Here is a 16,782-nt window from a genome sequence, read left to right as displayed (position 1 = left end):
TAGTTGAAATGAGAGGGAAGTTACAAGGTCGAAGTTATTTCCTTCTTTTTCTCTTCATCATTTGCAGGGGGAAAAAAACTTAATTTTCCCTCCTTGCAGTGTGGGTACTGCCATTCGTGGACAGGAAGCAATGACAAGGGCTGAGGACACACTGGTGTGCCATACAATACCCCAAGGCTATGTGCATCTGGCTCCAAGGCCAGGTGAACATTTGTGTGCGTGCACGCGCATGTGTGTGTGTCCCATAACTACTCTTGATAAAAACTTCATTTCTTGAGTGTTGACTTAAGCGAAAGAATGCAAACAAGACGATCAAATAAACACTAAAAACCAACCAGAACCTTCTAAGCACTAATTGAAAGTGTGTTAACACATTAAAACATACTATTCCACAACATAAAGACAACCTCTCAGGGATTGCAGGAATCAGACCCCTTGAATCTACATGGGGTGCTTCGACTAGCATTAGGACAAAACAAAAACTGCCAATGTCAGTCACACATTGTTGGACGATCACATTCATCTTGCACTAACCTGTTTTGGCTGGTGAGCCACTTTAAAGGGAGAGGAAGTCTAACTGTATGACAGCTTGAGGCAAAAGGTTATTTGTTTGTTGCCAAGAGGTTAGGTAACCACCGAGACATAGAGCAACAAGCTCAATCAGGAAATTGGATCATAAAAAAGGCCCTGATCCTCGAGTCGGCCCGGCAACCTGTGGTTTTCCTCAGGTGCTCAGTATTCCCTGTGAGTTCTCTGAAGCAACCGTTTTGGTTAACCAACTAACCACTTGAGCATAATGCAATCTTCTATTCATAACACTCACAACGTATTGGCAGCTGTCCACAACACAAATCCAAGTCAGAGAACGATAATACTACCACCAACTTTTGCTGAGGAATTTGGGTGAATGGTTTCTTGTCGATTCAAAACGCTGCATATTCTCTGAGATTTGTCAAATTCTCGATTCTGTACGAGAAGAGACATTTATAGTAGTGCTGGTATGTTGTTAGAGACTTTCCAAACACAGAGGCAGCAGCAGTCTTGGAATGTGCACTGGTGTACAAACCAAGCTCTGAAATTGTGGCCATCGCTAAAGAAAATTAAATTGATGCAATCTGTAGACCATGTAGCTTTTAATTAGTGGCTTCCGCCTCCCAATTGGTTTCTCTAAGTTTCCCCCACCCTAATTTAGGATCCGACCAATTGGCTGTGCTGTATTTAGTAGGCTTTGTTGGTCTTAGGAGAAACCGTACACCGTAATCAAGGGCCGGAATGAACGTTTTAAGGGCAACACAAGCAATCTGTGTTAGCAAACACAACCTCAGTCAAAGTTATTTTTACTGTGCAGTCTCAAGGTCCTCTGGTGGAAAACAGTTCTGCTGCAGCACCTCTGATTTAAAATGCACTTTTCTGCTGTAGTAATTGTAACTGATAAAAAACATTTAATTCATAGCTGCTGGGTGCATTTACTGGACACTATTGCTGCAAGGGAAAAACAAGTAGAGCTTAATTTGTGTAAAAGCTAACTACAACAGCTATATGGAACACAATGCAAAATGGCTGCTGGAAAGTATATTATTCAAATACAAATGTTTACAGTCCACCTTACAACCGAGCCATGTTCTTTGCATACAACAACCGTATCAAACGAGTAAAAACACAGAATGCCACAAAGCTAAAGTTTACTATAGATTCTTATAACTGCGGTTTTAACCTTTTTAGTGTTTTTTTCTCGTCAGAAACTCTGCAAGTAAACACTCCCATGTTGCTGTTCTGTTGTCGCTGTTGTTTCTCCATGACACAGGACGTGAGCAAACTAAATGGTACACTTCTCCGGCTCTTTCCCATTAATGTTGTCTGTTCCCTCGCTGAAGAAATAAAAACAGACCTGGATCGCATCTCCCTCTGTCTTATTGATGCTGACAAGGGGAGATAAACCATTGGTTGTGGACATGGCCAGTCGATAACTCCAATCAAATTTGTTTCTAAACAACGCAGGCTCTCTGGACCAAACACTGTGGGAAACCAACAGTGAGAGACAGAAACAGAGACGGAGGAGGAAAGCAGAGACGGAGGAAGAGGGAGATAAAGATAGATAATGAGAAAGTGTCACTGAGCATAAAAGGTGGAATAAATAAATTAAGTGGCAGCTATCTCTGTGGGTTGAAATTATGCAAGTGAAGCTAGTAGATCTGTTGAGTTTTTTTAAAATAAGAATCCATTTTGGCACGTTGAGTCTTTGAAGAGATGGTGTCTATTTTGACAAGGTGCTGTCAAACTGTCACAGAGAGAGGAGGAAAAAGGAAAAGACGGCGAGAGAGAGAGAGAGACAGAGTTGGAGAGAGAAATAGAGAGAGAAAAAGAAACAGAGAGGCAGCTCAAGGAAGCGAGTTAGCATGCCTTTGTAGTGAGGGTTTGTGTTGACTGCAGCCTGGCTTGTGACTCCATCATAAAATGGCAAACCCTTTGAGGTCAGAGACAGGTCTGGTTGCCCAGTGCTGCTGGGTAACACTGGACCGTGACCATCCCTTCTCCCCCCGCGTCTCCCCTGGGACATCCCCCCTGTCCACCTTGTTTACTGCAACTCCTAATCAACACCACGTTTTCCAGTTGCCGGGGCAACTTTCAAGAAATTTGTGCAGAGACAAGATATCAGATGACTTCACAAACCTTCAAATTCAACTGACTACCATTACATGTGCTATCTGTTGCTTGACATTAAACACAGCAATGACTGTTCAATTAAAAAAAAAATAGCATATTGTACAAGTTATTTGAATTAATTTGAAAGATTAATTCAACAAAGTGATATATTATGTCTTAACAGTGTACCATTTCAGATAAGAACTTATAACGCATATATTGAGGTAGCTATGTACATATACAGTGCATTCGGAAAGTAATCCGACCCCTTGACTTTTCCCACAATTTGTTACGTTACAGCTTTATTCTAAAATGGATTCAATTGTTTTTTCTCAACAATCAACACAAAATACCCCATAATGACGGAGCAACATTTTGAAAATGTATTGAAGCACCATTGGCAGAGATTACAGCCTTACGTCTTATTGAGTATCATGCTACAAGCTTGGCACACCTGCATTTGGGGAGTTTCTCCCATTTTTCTCTGCATATCCTCTTAAGCTCTGTCAGGTTGGATGGGGAGCGTCGCTGCTCAGCAATTTTCAGGTCTCTCCAGAGATGTTGGATCAGGTTCAAGTCCGGGATCTAGCTGAGCCACTCAAGGACATTCAGAAACTTGTCCCGAAGTCACTCCTGCATTGTCTTGGCTGTGTGCTTAGGATTGTTGTTCTGTTGGAAGGTGAACCTTCCCCCCAGTCTGAGGACCTGAGCACTCTGGAGCAGATATTCACTAATGATCTTTCCGTACTTTGCTCTGTTCATCTTTCCCTCAATCCTGACTAGACTCCCAGTCCTTGCTGCTGAGAAACATCCCCACGTTTCACCGTAGGGATGGTGCCAGGTTTCCTCCAGACGTGAAGCTTGGCATTCAGGCCAAAGAGTTTAATCTTGGTTTCAACAAACCAGAGAATCTTGTTCCTCATGGTCTGAGAGTTCTTTAGGACCCCTTTGGCAAACTCTGTCATGTGCCTTTTAGTGAGAAGTGGCTTCCATCTGGCCACTTTACCACAGAGGCCTGATTGGTGGAGTGCTGCAGAGATGGTTGTCCTTCTGGAAGGTTCTCCCATCTCCACAGAGGAACTCTGGAGCTCTGCCAAAGTGACCATCGTGTTCTTGGTCACCTCCCTGACCAAGGCCCTTCTCCCCCGATTGCTCAATTTGGCCGGGTTGCCAGCTCTAGGAAGAGTATTCGTGGTTCCAAACTTCTTCCATTTAAGAATGATGGAGGGCACTGTGTTCTTGGGGACCTTCAATGCAGCAGACATTTTCTGGTACCCTTCTCCAGATCTGTGCCTCGACACAATCTTGTCTCGGGGCTCTACGGACAATTCCTTCAACCTCATGGCTTGGTTTTTGCTCTGACATGCACTGTCAACTGTGGGACCTTACAGACAGGTGTGTGCCTTTCCAAATCATGTCCAATCAATGGAATTTACCACAGGTGGACTCCGATCTAGTTGTAGAAAGATCTCAAGGATGATCAAAGGAAACAGGATGTACCTGAGCTCAATTTCGAGTCTCATAGCAAAGGTTCTGAATACTTATGTAAATAAGGTATTTATTTTTTTATACATTTGTAAAAAATTCTAAAAACCTGTTTTCGTTTCGTCATCATGGGGTATTGTGTGTAGATTGATGAGGAAAACAATTGATTTAATCAATTTTAGAATAAGGCTGTAACGTAACAAAGTGTGGAAAAAGTCAAGGGGTCTGAATACTTTCCGAATGTACTGTAGGTAGGGGTAAAGTGACTAGGCAACCGGATGAATGAATTTAGTCTCTGCGGCCAAGAAGAGGGCCTTTAAGAAAATTATCCTAGAGGAAACACTGTGTGTCCACCAAAGCAAAGCTGCAGCAAATACTGTGGGGATGCTTCAAACAGAAATCAGAAACATTTAGCATGCATATAATGACATACATTTGAAGTCGGATGTTTACATACACTTAGGTTAGAGTCATTAAAACTCGTTTTTCAACCACTCCACAAATGTCTTGTAAACAAACTATAGTTTTGGCTAGTCGGTTAGGACATCTACTTCATGCATGACACAAGTAATTTTTCCAACAATTGTTTACAGACAGATTATTTCACTTATAATTCACTGTATCACAATTCCAGTGGGTCAGAAGTTTACATACACTAAGTTGACTGTGCATTTAAATAGCTTGGAAAATTCTAGAAAATGATGTCATGGCTTTAGAAGCTTCTGATAGGCTAATTGACATCATTTGAGTAAATTGGAGGTGTACCTGTGGATGTACAGTTGAAGTCGGAAGTTTACATACACCTTAGCCAAATACATTTAAACTCAGTTTTCACAATTCCTGACATTTAATCCTAGTAAAAATTCCCTGTCTTAGGTCAGTTAGGAGAGAATGATTTATTTCAGCTTTAAATTCATTCATCACATTCTCAGTGGGTCAGACGTTTACATACACTCAATTAGGATTTGGTAGCATTGCCTTTAAATAGTTTAACTTGGGTCAAACATTTTGGGTAGCCTTGCCACAAGCTTCCCACAATAAATTCCTCCTGACAGAGCTGGTGTAACTGAGTCAGGTTTGCTCGCACACGATATTTCAGCTCTGCCCACAAATCTTCTATAGGATTGAGGTCAGGGCTTTGTGATGGCAACTCCAATACCTTGACTTTGTTGGCCTTAAGCCATTTTGCCACAACTTTGGAAGTATGCTTGGGGTCATTGTCCATTTGGAAGAACCATTTGCAACCAAGCTTTAACTTCCTGACTGATGTCTTGAGATGTTGTTTCAATATGTCCACATAATTGTTCTGCCTCATGATGCCATCTATTTTGTGAAGTGCACCAGTCCCTCCTGCAGCAAAACACCCCCACAACATGATGCCTACACCCCCGTGCTTCACAGAAGGGATGGTGTTCTTTGGCTTGCATGCCTCCCCCTTTTTCCTCCAAACATAACAATGGTCATTATGGCCAAATAGTTATATTTTTGTTTCATCAGACAAGAGGACATTTCTCAAAAAAGTATGATCTTTGTCCCCATGTGCAGTTTGAAACCGTATTCTGGCTTTTTTATGGTGGTTTTGGAGCAGTGGCTTCCTTGCTGAGCAGCCTTTCAGGTTATGTCAATATAGGACTCATTTTACTGTGGATATAGGTACTTTTGTACCTGTTTCCTCCAGCATCTTCACAGGGTCCTTTGCTGTTGTTCTGGGATTGATTTGCACTTTTCGGCACCAAAGTACGTTCATCTCTAGGAGACAGAATGCGTCTCCTTCCTGAGTGGTATGACGGCTGCGTAGTCCCATGGTGTTTATACTTGCGCACTATTGTTTGTACAGATGAACGTGGTACCTTCAGGCGTTTGGAAATTGCTCCCAAGGATGAACCAGACTTGTGGAGGTCTACAATATTTTTTCTGAGGTCTTGGCTGATTTCCTTTGATTTTCCCATGATGTCAAGCAAAGAGGCACTGAGTTTGAAGGTAGGCCAATTCCATGCAACATTTATCAATGAAACATGACACAAAACGCCATTAATTAAAGAGAGGACTGAATTATTAAGAAGCAGAAAATAAGAGGGATGTAAAAGAAAATGAGGGAAGAGAGGAGGGAGAGACAGAAAAAAAGAGAAAGAGAGAGGGAGGAAAGATAGAGGCTCTCTGTGTTCCTCCTTGTGCCCGCTGTCTGCGACCACTTTGCCCTGGAGCATGAACGCGAACGTGAGCCCGCCTCTCTTCTCGGTCTGTTCACAATTACCCAGCCACTAATGAATCTTCCATGAATGACTGCTTAACTGGCAGCACTGACTCCTCAGGAACAAGGGAGCTATTAGTGGAGGAATTGAGGAAGGAAGGAAAAGGGGAAAGCCAAAGGGAAGGCAGGCCAGCTCAGAGGCCCAGGGAGGGAGGGAGGGAGCAAGGGAGGGAGGGAAATGGAGGGATAGAGGGAGGAGGCTCAGCTGCATCCCCCCGAGGTGATGTCTTTAACAGAAGAGATCCTGGAGGAGGGAAGTGCGCTCTCCACTTTCTCCCCCCCAGCAACCGGAGATGAAAGAGATTAGTTCTGGGTCTGGCCCGGAGGACAGTGGACTGGTGAACATCTGAAATGCTTCATTTCTCAGGCAACAGGATTTAGGATGGGACACTATGTCCTTTAGAGGTGGTAAATACATGAAAATATTTTTAGGGGCACTGTCCAAGTCGGGGTTTGGTGCATGAGACAACTTCTGGTGTTTCCTGCCAACCGTAAATTACTTTAACTCGGAGTTGACATGTGTTGTGGAAAAAACTCCACCCACAACCCGTCAACATGAACACGCGTATACACAATTTGTATGAAGATGTGTGAAAAAAACATATTCAGATTTCAGTACCAACTCCAAGGAGCTTCTCAAACTATAAGCCATCTCAACCTGAAGTCTGACACGGACTGTTTGTGACAGCTAGGTAAAACTTTAACAGATTAGATGAAAACTATTTGACAAATAAGAAGTTGGGGCCAAACTATACCAATTGGTGCTCATGCAACTAGTGAGAAAAGTGACAAACCAATGCTTACACAGAGACATGAAAGAGTGAAATAGCATTGCGAAAAGAACACACATACTGTACACATATGAGAGTGAACACACACACACAGTCTTATACTTATGACCCAGGCACATTTCACAGGACCATTTATCAAGTTAAAGTCCAGGTAGCAGCTAATGGACCCCCCAACAGATATTTATGTAGTTTAGGGCTGTCCACGATGTAAAAAGAACAGACCAAGAGTTGATTGGTCGGAATATAAAAATGGGTATTTTTTCCATACATAGACACACACTATGTTTGAAAAAAATCAACTATATGTAGGCTACTGAGCTTGTCTGATGCTTTAAGCACTGAAATTAAAAATTAAGACACACAAATTACTAAAGAGGGAGCAAAAGATCAATATAGCCTAACCAGAAGAAAAAACCTCCTCCCACTGCCCGCTGCTGCTGGCCTTCGCAGATTCTGCCATTATGCTCCTGAAGTTGCCGGTAATAGGCTACACCAGCGGTTGACAACCGTTTCCATTTTAAGTAACAAGTTATCGTACCATTTCTACCGATCTGTGTGGCAGTTATGACTTTCATATTTTCGTGGAACAGTTTAATTTAATTTATAATAAAATCTTCATGTCTCAAAACCAATGTCATGTGGTAAATCAAAATCTAAATTAACATGATACAAATTTAAAAGTAACTTATATTGCCATTGCCAATATGTAAAAATAGCCTACATAAATCCAACAAATAAAAACATTGCAGTCCGCAGTTAAAATATTGTGATGAAAATAAATATCCTATAAATCACATTGGCTACGCATTGCCTGTCTGCAAGGAACTTGAAACATTGTATCAACTATTAACTTGGTCTGGCCCAAAGCTAGTGTTAGTAAACTTGTAACATTGTATAAAATATTCTGGGCCCTCAAGAGTTTCACACCAGCGAGCTCCAGACAGACAGAAACAGCTATAGGCTATTTGCACAAGGGATAAGAAGTAATCAGGTAGCTCTATTTTATTACGTTTCCACCGGATCAGAGCATGACATTTCTTTATCGAAAGGGAGAGAGCTGGAAAGATTTTTTCAAATAGGCTACATTGAGGAACTATTGACATTCTCAATGGAAGTAAAAACAGACTTTGTTACCTTGCTGTTTGAGACGAAGAACAAATTACTTTGACGGTGGGTTAAGACAATCAGACAAAGGCAAAATGTACTACTGTTGAGCCATCTCCGTGGCCTGCACAATGGATTAGTCCACTCAGACAGGCATGGAATAGACAGGTGTCTCATGTGCTATAATTTTTTTTTAAATATATTTGCCACTGCTCAACAACAAAAAAATATTGGTTGATCAACAGCCTATTGACCAAACAATTGACCAGTTGACTAAAATGGGGTCAGCCCTAATGTACAGTACCAGTCAAAAGTTTGAACGCACCTACTCATTCAAGGGCTTTTCTTTATGTTTACTACCCTCCCCCCAACCAAATCTCACTTAGGACCCCAAAAGGCTATATTTTGCAGTTTGTTTGTGTTATGTTTTGCCCAATATTAACTGAATGGTGAATGATGACTGAAGTAATTTTCTTTCTAAGTGAAAAGATAAGCTGTTTCTAAATTAATCCTGGTAACGCCATGATTAAGAAGAATCATGAATAATCATGAGTGAGATGCCATTCAGAGGCTACAACAAAACATGTTAACCACTCACCATTACCAATAACAGGGCAGGTTAGCATTTTTTGAGGAGTATCTTTGTGCCTCTGTATGCTTCTCCATAATCATGGTAGCATCCACATGAATGTAAAAAAAGTGTTCAGAAACAACTTCTACTTACAATAAAACACATTATTCACTATTCGGTTCCTATTGGGCAAAACATAATCCCTAACGCAACCGAAACAAACCGCAAACGCATCCAACAAGTTTGTAGAGTTACACGCTTGATTCGGGGACATGGGACCAAATACAAAACGTTTGACTACTTTAATACACTAAGTGAATTTGTCCAAATACTTATGACGTCTTCAAATGGGGGGACTAGATACATAAAGTGTTTTCATTTCTAAATGGTAAAACAGATTAAAATAATCTCTAATAAAAGGTGACTGTCCAAATACATATGAAGGAGAGTGTAGTTAACCAGCAGTAAGTTATATACAGCTCCAGAACATGGAAACATCACTCCCGCTTTGACAGCCAAATGGGCCTCGCAGAAGGGGCTTGGTTTGATTTCATTTCACTTACAATGGGTAACTTAAATCTTGATGAAGATGACTGGGCTGATTGAGGATATACTTTGGGATACCGTTACCATCTCTCCGGCAGCGCCTCCAAATCGTCGCTCAGATAATAGCTCATTTGTTAGCTGCCCAAACAGCACTAGCCCTTGTTGAATAAAAAGAAAACCTGTCCCGTTTATGAATGGACAGCAATACCCTCAGTCGCATGTTACTATACCCCGCTCCCATTTAAATCCCCCAAACTTACACCTAATCCACCTGTAAGCGCCTCTTAATGTGGTGTCGGGATCCCCCGGCCAGGGTGATCTATTCTGGGGGGCTTTTGGAGAAACACAAAGGGGGTATTATTAGGAGGTAGCCCCTCCCAGGTCCCCTGTTGGGCTGCTGTGGACCTGGATGTATGGCTGTATGGAGGTGAGGACTGATGATTCATGCAGCTCCCAGCTCCCTGGCTGTTAGTGTGGGGAGCACTGGGAAGTAGGGAAGAGTGGGATCGTTTAGGTGTTTTTGTCTTTGCACCTCTCAAATGTGCAGTCAAATAAGGTCCCTGACCTCTTGAAAATATCAAGCCCAAACTTCCACTGCACTACTGAGGCTTATGCTGAAGTGAATTAAAATGGGACAACAAGCCGCTTTCTCTTCTATGCACAAATACACCAAATGCAAGAGAAGGAACGGTTCGCTCAATGTCACCACAGTCTTAGCACTAAATGCTACAACAACTGACCGTGCTCTCCACTCGTCACCTCAAGACTTCACACCAAAAGAAGTAGACCATCACTTCAACATGTACCATGGTATATGTACTTTAAACCTAAACACCTACACCTCAATGCGTACATTGACTTATACATTTCCCGTTAGACTCGACAAAGCTCCAATGAGAGAGCGGGGAAGAGAAGAGAAGCTCTCCAGTGGGATTGTGGAGGGGTTTAGGCACAGCATTTATGAGAATAAACGAGATTTCCTGAACTGAAAGCATTCCAAGGCCCTGGTGGTCTCTGCTCGCCAAGAGGCAAGACGACACACGCTGGAGATGTCTCCCTCACCCTCCCTCTCTCTCGCTCGCTCACCAAAACAGAGGACCAGCCGGTGGAAGTGGAATGTGCGTATTAGTTCATTGTCATTTAGTATTTTGTATTATCTATGCATGCGCTGCTACTCCCAATGTGGAGAGCACATTATCAACCGCCTTTCAAGTTGAAAAGAAGCATGCAATGTCCAGGACTATGTTTAATACACTGCCACCGCATGAAAAGGAGCAAAAATGTGATGAATCACATTAAACTGTCCTCATGATTATACATTTAAACCAGTGTAATTTGGTGCATGGCGTGATCAGTTTTTGGTATCCTGGGGGGGGGGGGCTTGACTGATGTCAGTTCTATTACAGTGGAAATACGCTGATTTGCTCGAGTTCTGTTGATTTGCTTGATGGTATTCTAAGACGTACACTGTGTAATCTGACACTAATACAGCCCTTGAAGTTTGATACTTGCCTGGGGATCATAACCCCCCCACCCATCTCCTCCCAGAGCTCATCCCTCCCCTGCTGGTATCCCGTTGCCTAGGCGCACACACACACGCACGCAAAATCTCCCATTTGTTTTCATTTGCCACTGAGCTACATCTGTAGCTGGTGTCTTGTCACGTAACTGATTTCGACGGGCGAAAGAGTGAGAACTGGGGTAAAATGCTGGATCATTTACCAGTAAACAGAGATACTAATACCTTGAAATAACATTGACAGCCAAGCTTTCAGAGAGACATCCTGTGCTGTGCAGCACCACCCCATTGAGAAGTGTACAGTCAGGAAAACAGTGAATGAACTCTAATCCTTTAAGACAGCACAAATAGAAATTCCATCATGGTTGGCTCACCTTGAGCGAGAGACAGAGAGAGAGTGAGAGAGAGGCAGTGAGGCAGAGAAAGAGGGATAGAACAAGAAAGAGAAACGGAGAGAAAATAGGTAAAGCTCGGAGAAGATAACCAAAACACAATAAAATATGGCCTGTTTTGACTGGAGGGCTTATTTTAGCTAATAGTGATTTCTTGCCAGGTCAAGGTTGGGCCCAGGTAAGCTTCCGTTGGATGAGTGGCAACACAGGAGTGCATAATTCAAACTGTGAGAGTCGCCCATGACCAGTGTCTGCTAGGTGGACATAGTTGATAGTTCCCCATGTTGGGGGTGAAGAACCAAAGGAGACATATTTATAAAACGTGAGAATGTTTACGTCTGGTCAAAGGTCAATGACGAGTCGAAGACACATTTTCACAACAGACTGTTCTTGTTTCAAAGACTAAATGCACTGCTGTCGCCCAAAACAATGGCACTTAAAAGCAAAGTCTATGATGGGATGTCTGGGAATGCCATCTGGTTGAATGGTGATTGGCGGTGTGGTAGGTTTCCAAGATACAATCCTTTTCACAGATACACCAAAGACTACAAGAAACTTTATAAAAAAGGTCAAGGAACATTTATGGCTAAGGGCTTTTTATAGGCTTGGGAATCTGAAGCTATAAATAAAAGGCTAGTATTCAGATATTTACAAAACTGGCCCACAAATTACAGACTAGGGCAATTAGGCTCTGATTACGATTAGAAATGTCCAACGTTGACCATTGGCTTGAAAAATACTGACAGATGTTCAGTGATCTCATATTCTGCAGTCGTGTGTCTGTTTGCATATAAATCAACAGCTCAAGTCCAGCTCCTCTAAAACATTAACAAACACAAGGCATGACTAATGTTGAGATGTGGTGGTGGAGTTTTCAAATTAAAAACCTTTGCTTTTATTTCGTTCCCCCCTTAAAGACACTAGGAGGTATGCAATTAGTTCTAAACCTTTTTCCACCCTACGGTTATTAACAAAGTTCTGAGAAGAAAAGGTGAGGGGGGTCAGATTCCGTAACTTTGCAATCTTGTGTGGCAAATTTTAAATGACTGGGGGGAGGTAGTTTGGTCCATTTTGGAGGTTTAAACACTGCTCTTTGGGAAGCTGCAAGTATTAGGCCGCAGGTTAAAACGCTGATAAGGACTCTTTCAAGATACACAAGGGAGGCATACCAATTACCAATGGTGACATGTGGACTGTGTAAAAGTACAGTGTTCAGAGATAACTAAATGTTGTCTGAGGGCAGTATGTGTTGGGGTTCCAACCTCTCGAATAACTTTGTAATCTCCTGCATGTATGCCTTTATTATTGCACTCATAGGCCTTAGCCTTCACTCTTGCCATCGTAGAATGCTAAACGTCACTGTGTAGAACAACCTAATAGCCAATGGAACCAGCAAAACATTAACATGTTTAGAATAAAAGATGTAAAACAAAAGTCCACAGGACTAATACCTCGACATAATTGTTTATGGCGGAACAGTACCTGATGTGGCGCCATCTCCTGTTCACAAAATAAACTACACAAGCCTGGTGTTGAGTGGAGGGAGGGGATTATTAAAAGAAGCATGAAACACAACACATCTGTTATCCACAGACCTGATAAGAGCCCAGTTGGTAACTTCTGGTTAAAAACAAACTCCATCTGGCAGTAATCACATATACTGTAGCATTCCCACCTCCTGATAGAAGGGTGGGAGCTCCACACATATTATGTTAAATAAATAGGCTATTCAATAGAACAACAAACCAACATTATCCTTCCTGGAGGAAAAAGTGTGCATGTGTGTGTTAAGGGGTGGGTTGGCGGGGCTGTTTTAGATGGACAGCTGCTACAAAAACAGAGTGACACAAGGCTAGGGGGCTCTTCTCCAAAGCAGGCTGGGTAAATATAATAGTGCCACTCATCAATCGTCACAGGAGACTCAAAATGGGTCAAAGGCGGGATGGGGCGATTGGTGCAATACAAAGGCCTGTTGAACTGTGGGAATTTTGTATCATTATTTTCCGTATGAAAGTAATAGTTATTTAATACAAACAGGTTGTGTAAACAGTCTAAGCTGTATTTGTTGGAATTATTTGTGAGAGAAAGACAACATGCATTTTATTGGTCAAATGTTTTGCTCCCTTTCCACGGTGGAGCCAGATCTAAAAGCTGGCTTAAGGAGGTAGATAAGTAGGAAGTAAACACTTGACTCTGTTAGTGGCTGAGAGACAAAAGCAGACCCACCCAAACTACATTATGTCCCATAAGTACATGCATACTCCCTGTCTTTCCATGTCCTTCTCTCTCCCCCCCATTCGGTCCATCAAACTAAGAAGTCCCTGTGCTCCATCAATCTGCCGACAATGTGCCTCATTGACACCCAAACATCCCATTAATCTTCATTTGTCTCGTCATATCCTACCATTCTCATGGAAATGGCCGCCTACTCCTGTTTGTTGACAGTTTGGGGGTGGTGGTGGTGTGTAAGTAGGGTGCCAGACCAAGGGAAGGGGGACCATAGAAAGTACCCCTCCATTTGGCGGCTTGCGTTTCCCATCACGCCTAATGTGTTTCGCATTCAAATAGCACCCCCTACTACCCCCTTGGTAGGGGGGCAGGCTAATCTGATTTCTCAGCTGTCTGGGACCCCTGCTTCCTGACAGCAGCAGGGTTGGCTTGGTGGGGCTGCTGAGGATGCCTGGGGTTTCTCATGCACCCCTTCCAGGGGCACGAACCCCAACTGCTAACAGAGCTTGGAGTGGCAGGCCAGGCAGTAGCAGGGGAGGAAGGAAGGAAATGGTCTTCAGTTGCTAGGCAGGCCAGGGATGTGTCAATTCTCCACCAGTGGCCCTGGAGGAGACTTCCAGCTGTTCAGCTGTCCATAAGGAAGCACTGTGAGGGTTTATCCCACCATGGGGCCTCAACAGCCACCTGGCAAAGTGGGAGCAGGAGGAAGTTCCCCCTAGGCACTGGACTAAAGGATATCTTCAGTTTGAAGTTTTTCCCCTCCTAATCACTCTACTTTCTGATAAGAGCAGAGAGACGATTACATTTCAGAAAGCAGAGTATGTTCATAGAGCAAGTGCATACATAAATGGAGGAGAGAGGAAGACAGAAAAGAGGGAGATGAGGGACGGCTACAGAGAGCAAGAATGAGGAAGAGCGAGCTGTAAAAGCCCATAGTGCCTGTGTATCGCCAGGCCCTTTTTTCCTGCGTGTGTTTTGACAGGGCCCAGGCTCTGTCTTTGATCAGCACTCATGAAGTTTCATTAAGAGATAGATGGAGGATAAGAAGGATGGGAAGCAGAAAGAAAGAGCGAGAGAGAGAGGGAGGGAGAGGGAGCAGGAACTCTGCTGGATCTACCTTATCTATCATGTCGGGCCGGTTGGTGGCGGCCAGCACGGTGACGTCCCTGAGTTGCTCGATGCCGTCCATCTCTGTCAGGAGCTGGGCCAGGACCCGGTCCCCTACGCCACCAGACCCCGAGGAGCTGAGAGAGCGAAGGGGAGAGAGAGGAGGGGGTGATAGGGGGAGGAGAGAGAGGAGATATGAAAAGACCTTTAACCAAAAATGTGTCTGTTCAAGTTGTCATGTCCCAGTCCCTGCACTGAGAAATAGTAAGGTGTTTATTTTCCATAGCACAATGTAGTGTCTTTCCCTCCCGTTTCTGCTCCCTACCTCTGTCAGACACACACGCACAAACTCTCTCTCTCTGTCTCTGTTCACAGGGCCAGCGGAAGTGCCACACGTCATTACCACAGACAAGGCCTCAGAGGAACACAAAAGAGACCTGTCACTGTGTTATGACCCTGGGAGGAAGAGAAAAAAGGCCTTGCGACTAAGAGAGAAATCTGCCATGCTGCTTCCACCTTTCATCCAAGGCCTGTTCCTTTCTCTTTCATTCTCTATGGACCCAATGCCTCCCTTCTTTTTCCTCTCTCCCCTTTCTCTTTATGCGCCTGTCTCCAACATCCTCTCTCTCTCTTCTTTTCCCTGTCTCAGTATCAGAAAACTCATTCCGACAGACGCCCCTGCATCAAGCAATTTTGAAAAGCAGGGATCAAAGAATTGCATAAAATCCGGTCAATTCGGGCATGCAGTTCAATTAGAAAATGGGGCATGGGATGTGGGGCATTTTATCAGGTCGAATACCATATCCAATCCATTCCTGAGTTGACTTAAGTTGACCCCCCAGCTGATACATACAGTTGAAGTCGGAAGTTTAAATACACTTAGGTTGGAGTCATTAAAACTCGTTTTTCAACCACTCCACAAATTTCTTGTTAACAAACTATAGTTTTTGAAAGTCGGTTAGGACATCTACTTTGTGCATGACACAGATATTTTTTCAACAATGGTTTACAGACAGATTATTTCACTTATAATTCACTGTATCACAATTCCAGTGGGTCAGAAGTTTACATACACTAAGTTGACTGTGCCTTTAAACAGCTTGGAAAATTCCAGAAAATGATGTCATGGCTTTAGAAGCTTCTGATAGGCTAATTGACATCATTTGAGTCAGTTGGAAGTGCACCTGTGGATGTATTTCAAGGCCTACCTTCAAACTCTTGGCTTGACATCATGGGAAAATCAAAAGAAATCAGCCAAGACATCAGAAAAAAATTGTAGACCTCTACAAGTCTGGTTCATCCTTGGGAACAATTTCCAAATGCCTGAAGGTACCACGTTCATCTGTACAAACAATAGTACGCAAGTATAAACACCATGGGACTACGCAGCCGTCATACCGCTCAGGAAAGAGACGCGTTCTGTCTCCTAGAGATGAACGTACTTTGGTGCGAAAAGTGCAAATGAATCCCAGAACAACAGCAAAGGACCTTGTGAAGATGCTGGAGGAAACAGGTACAAAATAATCTATATCCACAGTAAAACGAGTCCTATATCGACATAACCTGAAAGGCCGCCCAGCAAGGAAGAAGCTACCGCGCCAAAACCGCCATAAAAAAGCCAGAATACGGTTTGCAACTGCACATGGGAACAAAGGTTGTACTTTTTGGAGAAATGTCCTCTCGTCTGATGAAACAAATATAGAACTGTATGGCCATAATGACCATCGTTATGTTTGGAGGAAAAAGGGGGAGGCTTGAAAGCTGAAGAACACCATCCCAACTGTGAAGCACGGGGGTGGCAGCATCATGTTGTGGGGCTGCTTTTCTGCAGGAGGGACTGGTAAACTTCACAAAATAGATGGCATCATGAGGAAGAACAATTATGTGGATATATTGAAGCAACATCTCAAGATATCAGTCAGGAAATTAAAGCTAGGTCGCAAATGGGTCTTCCAAATGGACAATGACCCCAAGCATACTTCCAAAGTTGTGGCAAAATGGCTTAAGGACAACAAAGTCAAGATAACGGAGTTGCCATCACAAAGCCCTGACCTCAATCCTATAGAAAATTTGTGGGCAGAACTGAAAATGCGTGTGTGAGCAAGGAGGCCTACAAACCTGACTCAGTTACACCAGCTCTGTCA

At 43.2% G+C, this 16,782-nt stretch overlaps 1 protein-coding gene across 3 annotated transcripts in view; it reads right to left on the bottom strand.

Moving 5' to 3' along the window:
- afg2a (AFG2 AAA ATPase homolog A) overlaps positions 1-16,782 on the bottom strand; it is a 130,262-nt gene that overhangs the window by 85,036 nt on the left and 28,444 nt on the right. For all 3 annotated transcript variants that reach the window (XM_014212024.2, XM_014212022.2, XM_014212023.1), the window contains exon 15: positions 14,649-14,775. In XM_014212024.2, coding sequence (XP_014067499.1) covers positions 14,649-14,775 — 127 coding nt within the window. The remainder of the gene's footprint in view (positions 1-14,648; positions 14,776-16,782) is intronic.

Source organism: Salmo salar, chromosome ssa09, assembly GCF_905237065.1.
Source record: "Salmo salar chromosome ssa09, Ssal_v3.1, whole genome shotgun sequence".
In the NCBI taxonomy this organism is placed as follows: domain Eukaryota; kingdom Metazoa; phylum Chordata; class Actinopteri; order Salmoniformes; family Salmonidae; genus Salmo; species Salmo salar.
This window is presented reverse-complemented; position numbering and strand designations above follow the sequence as displayed.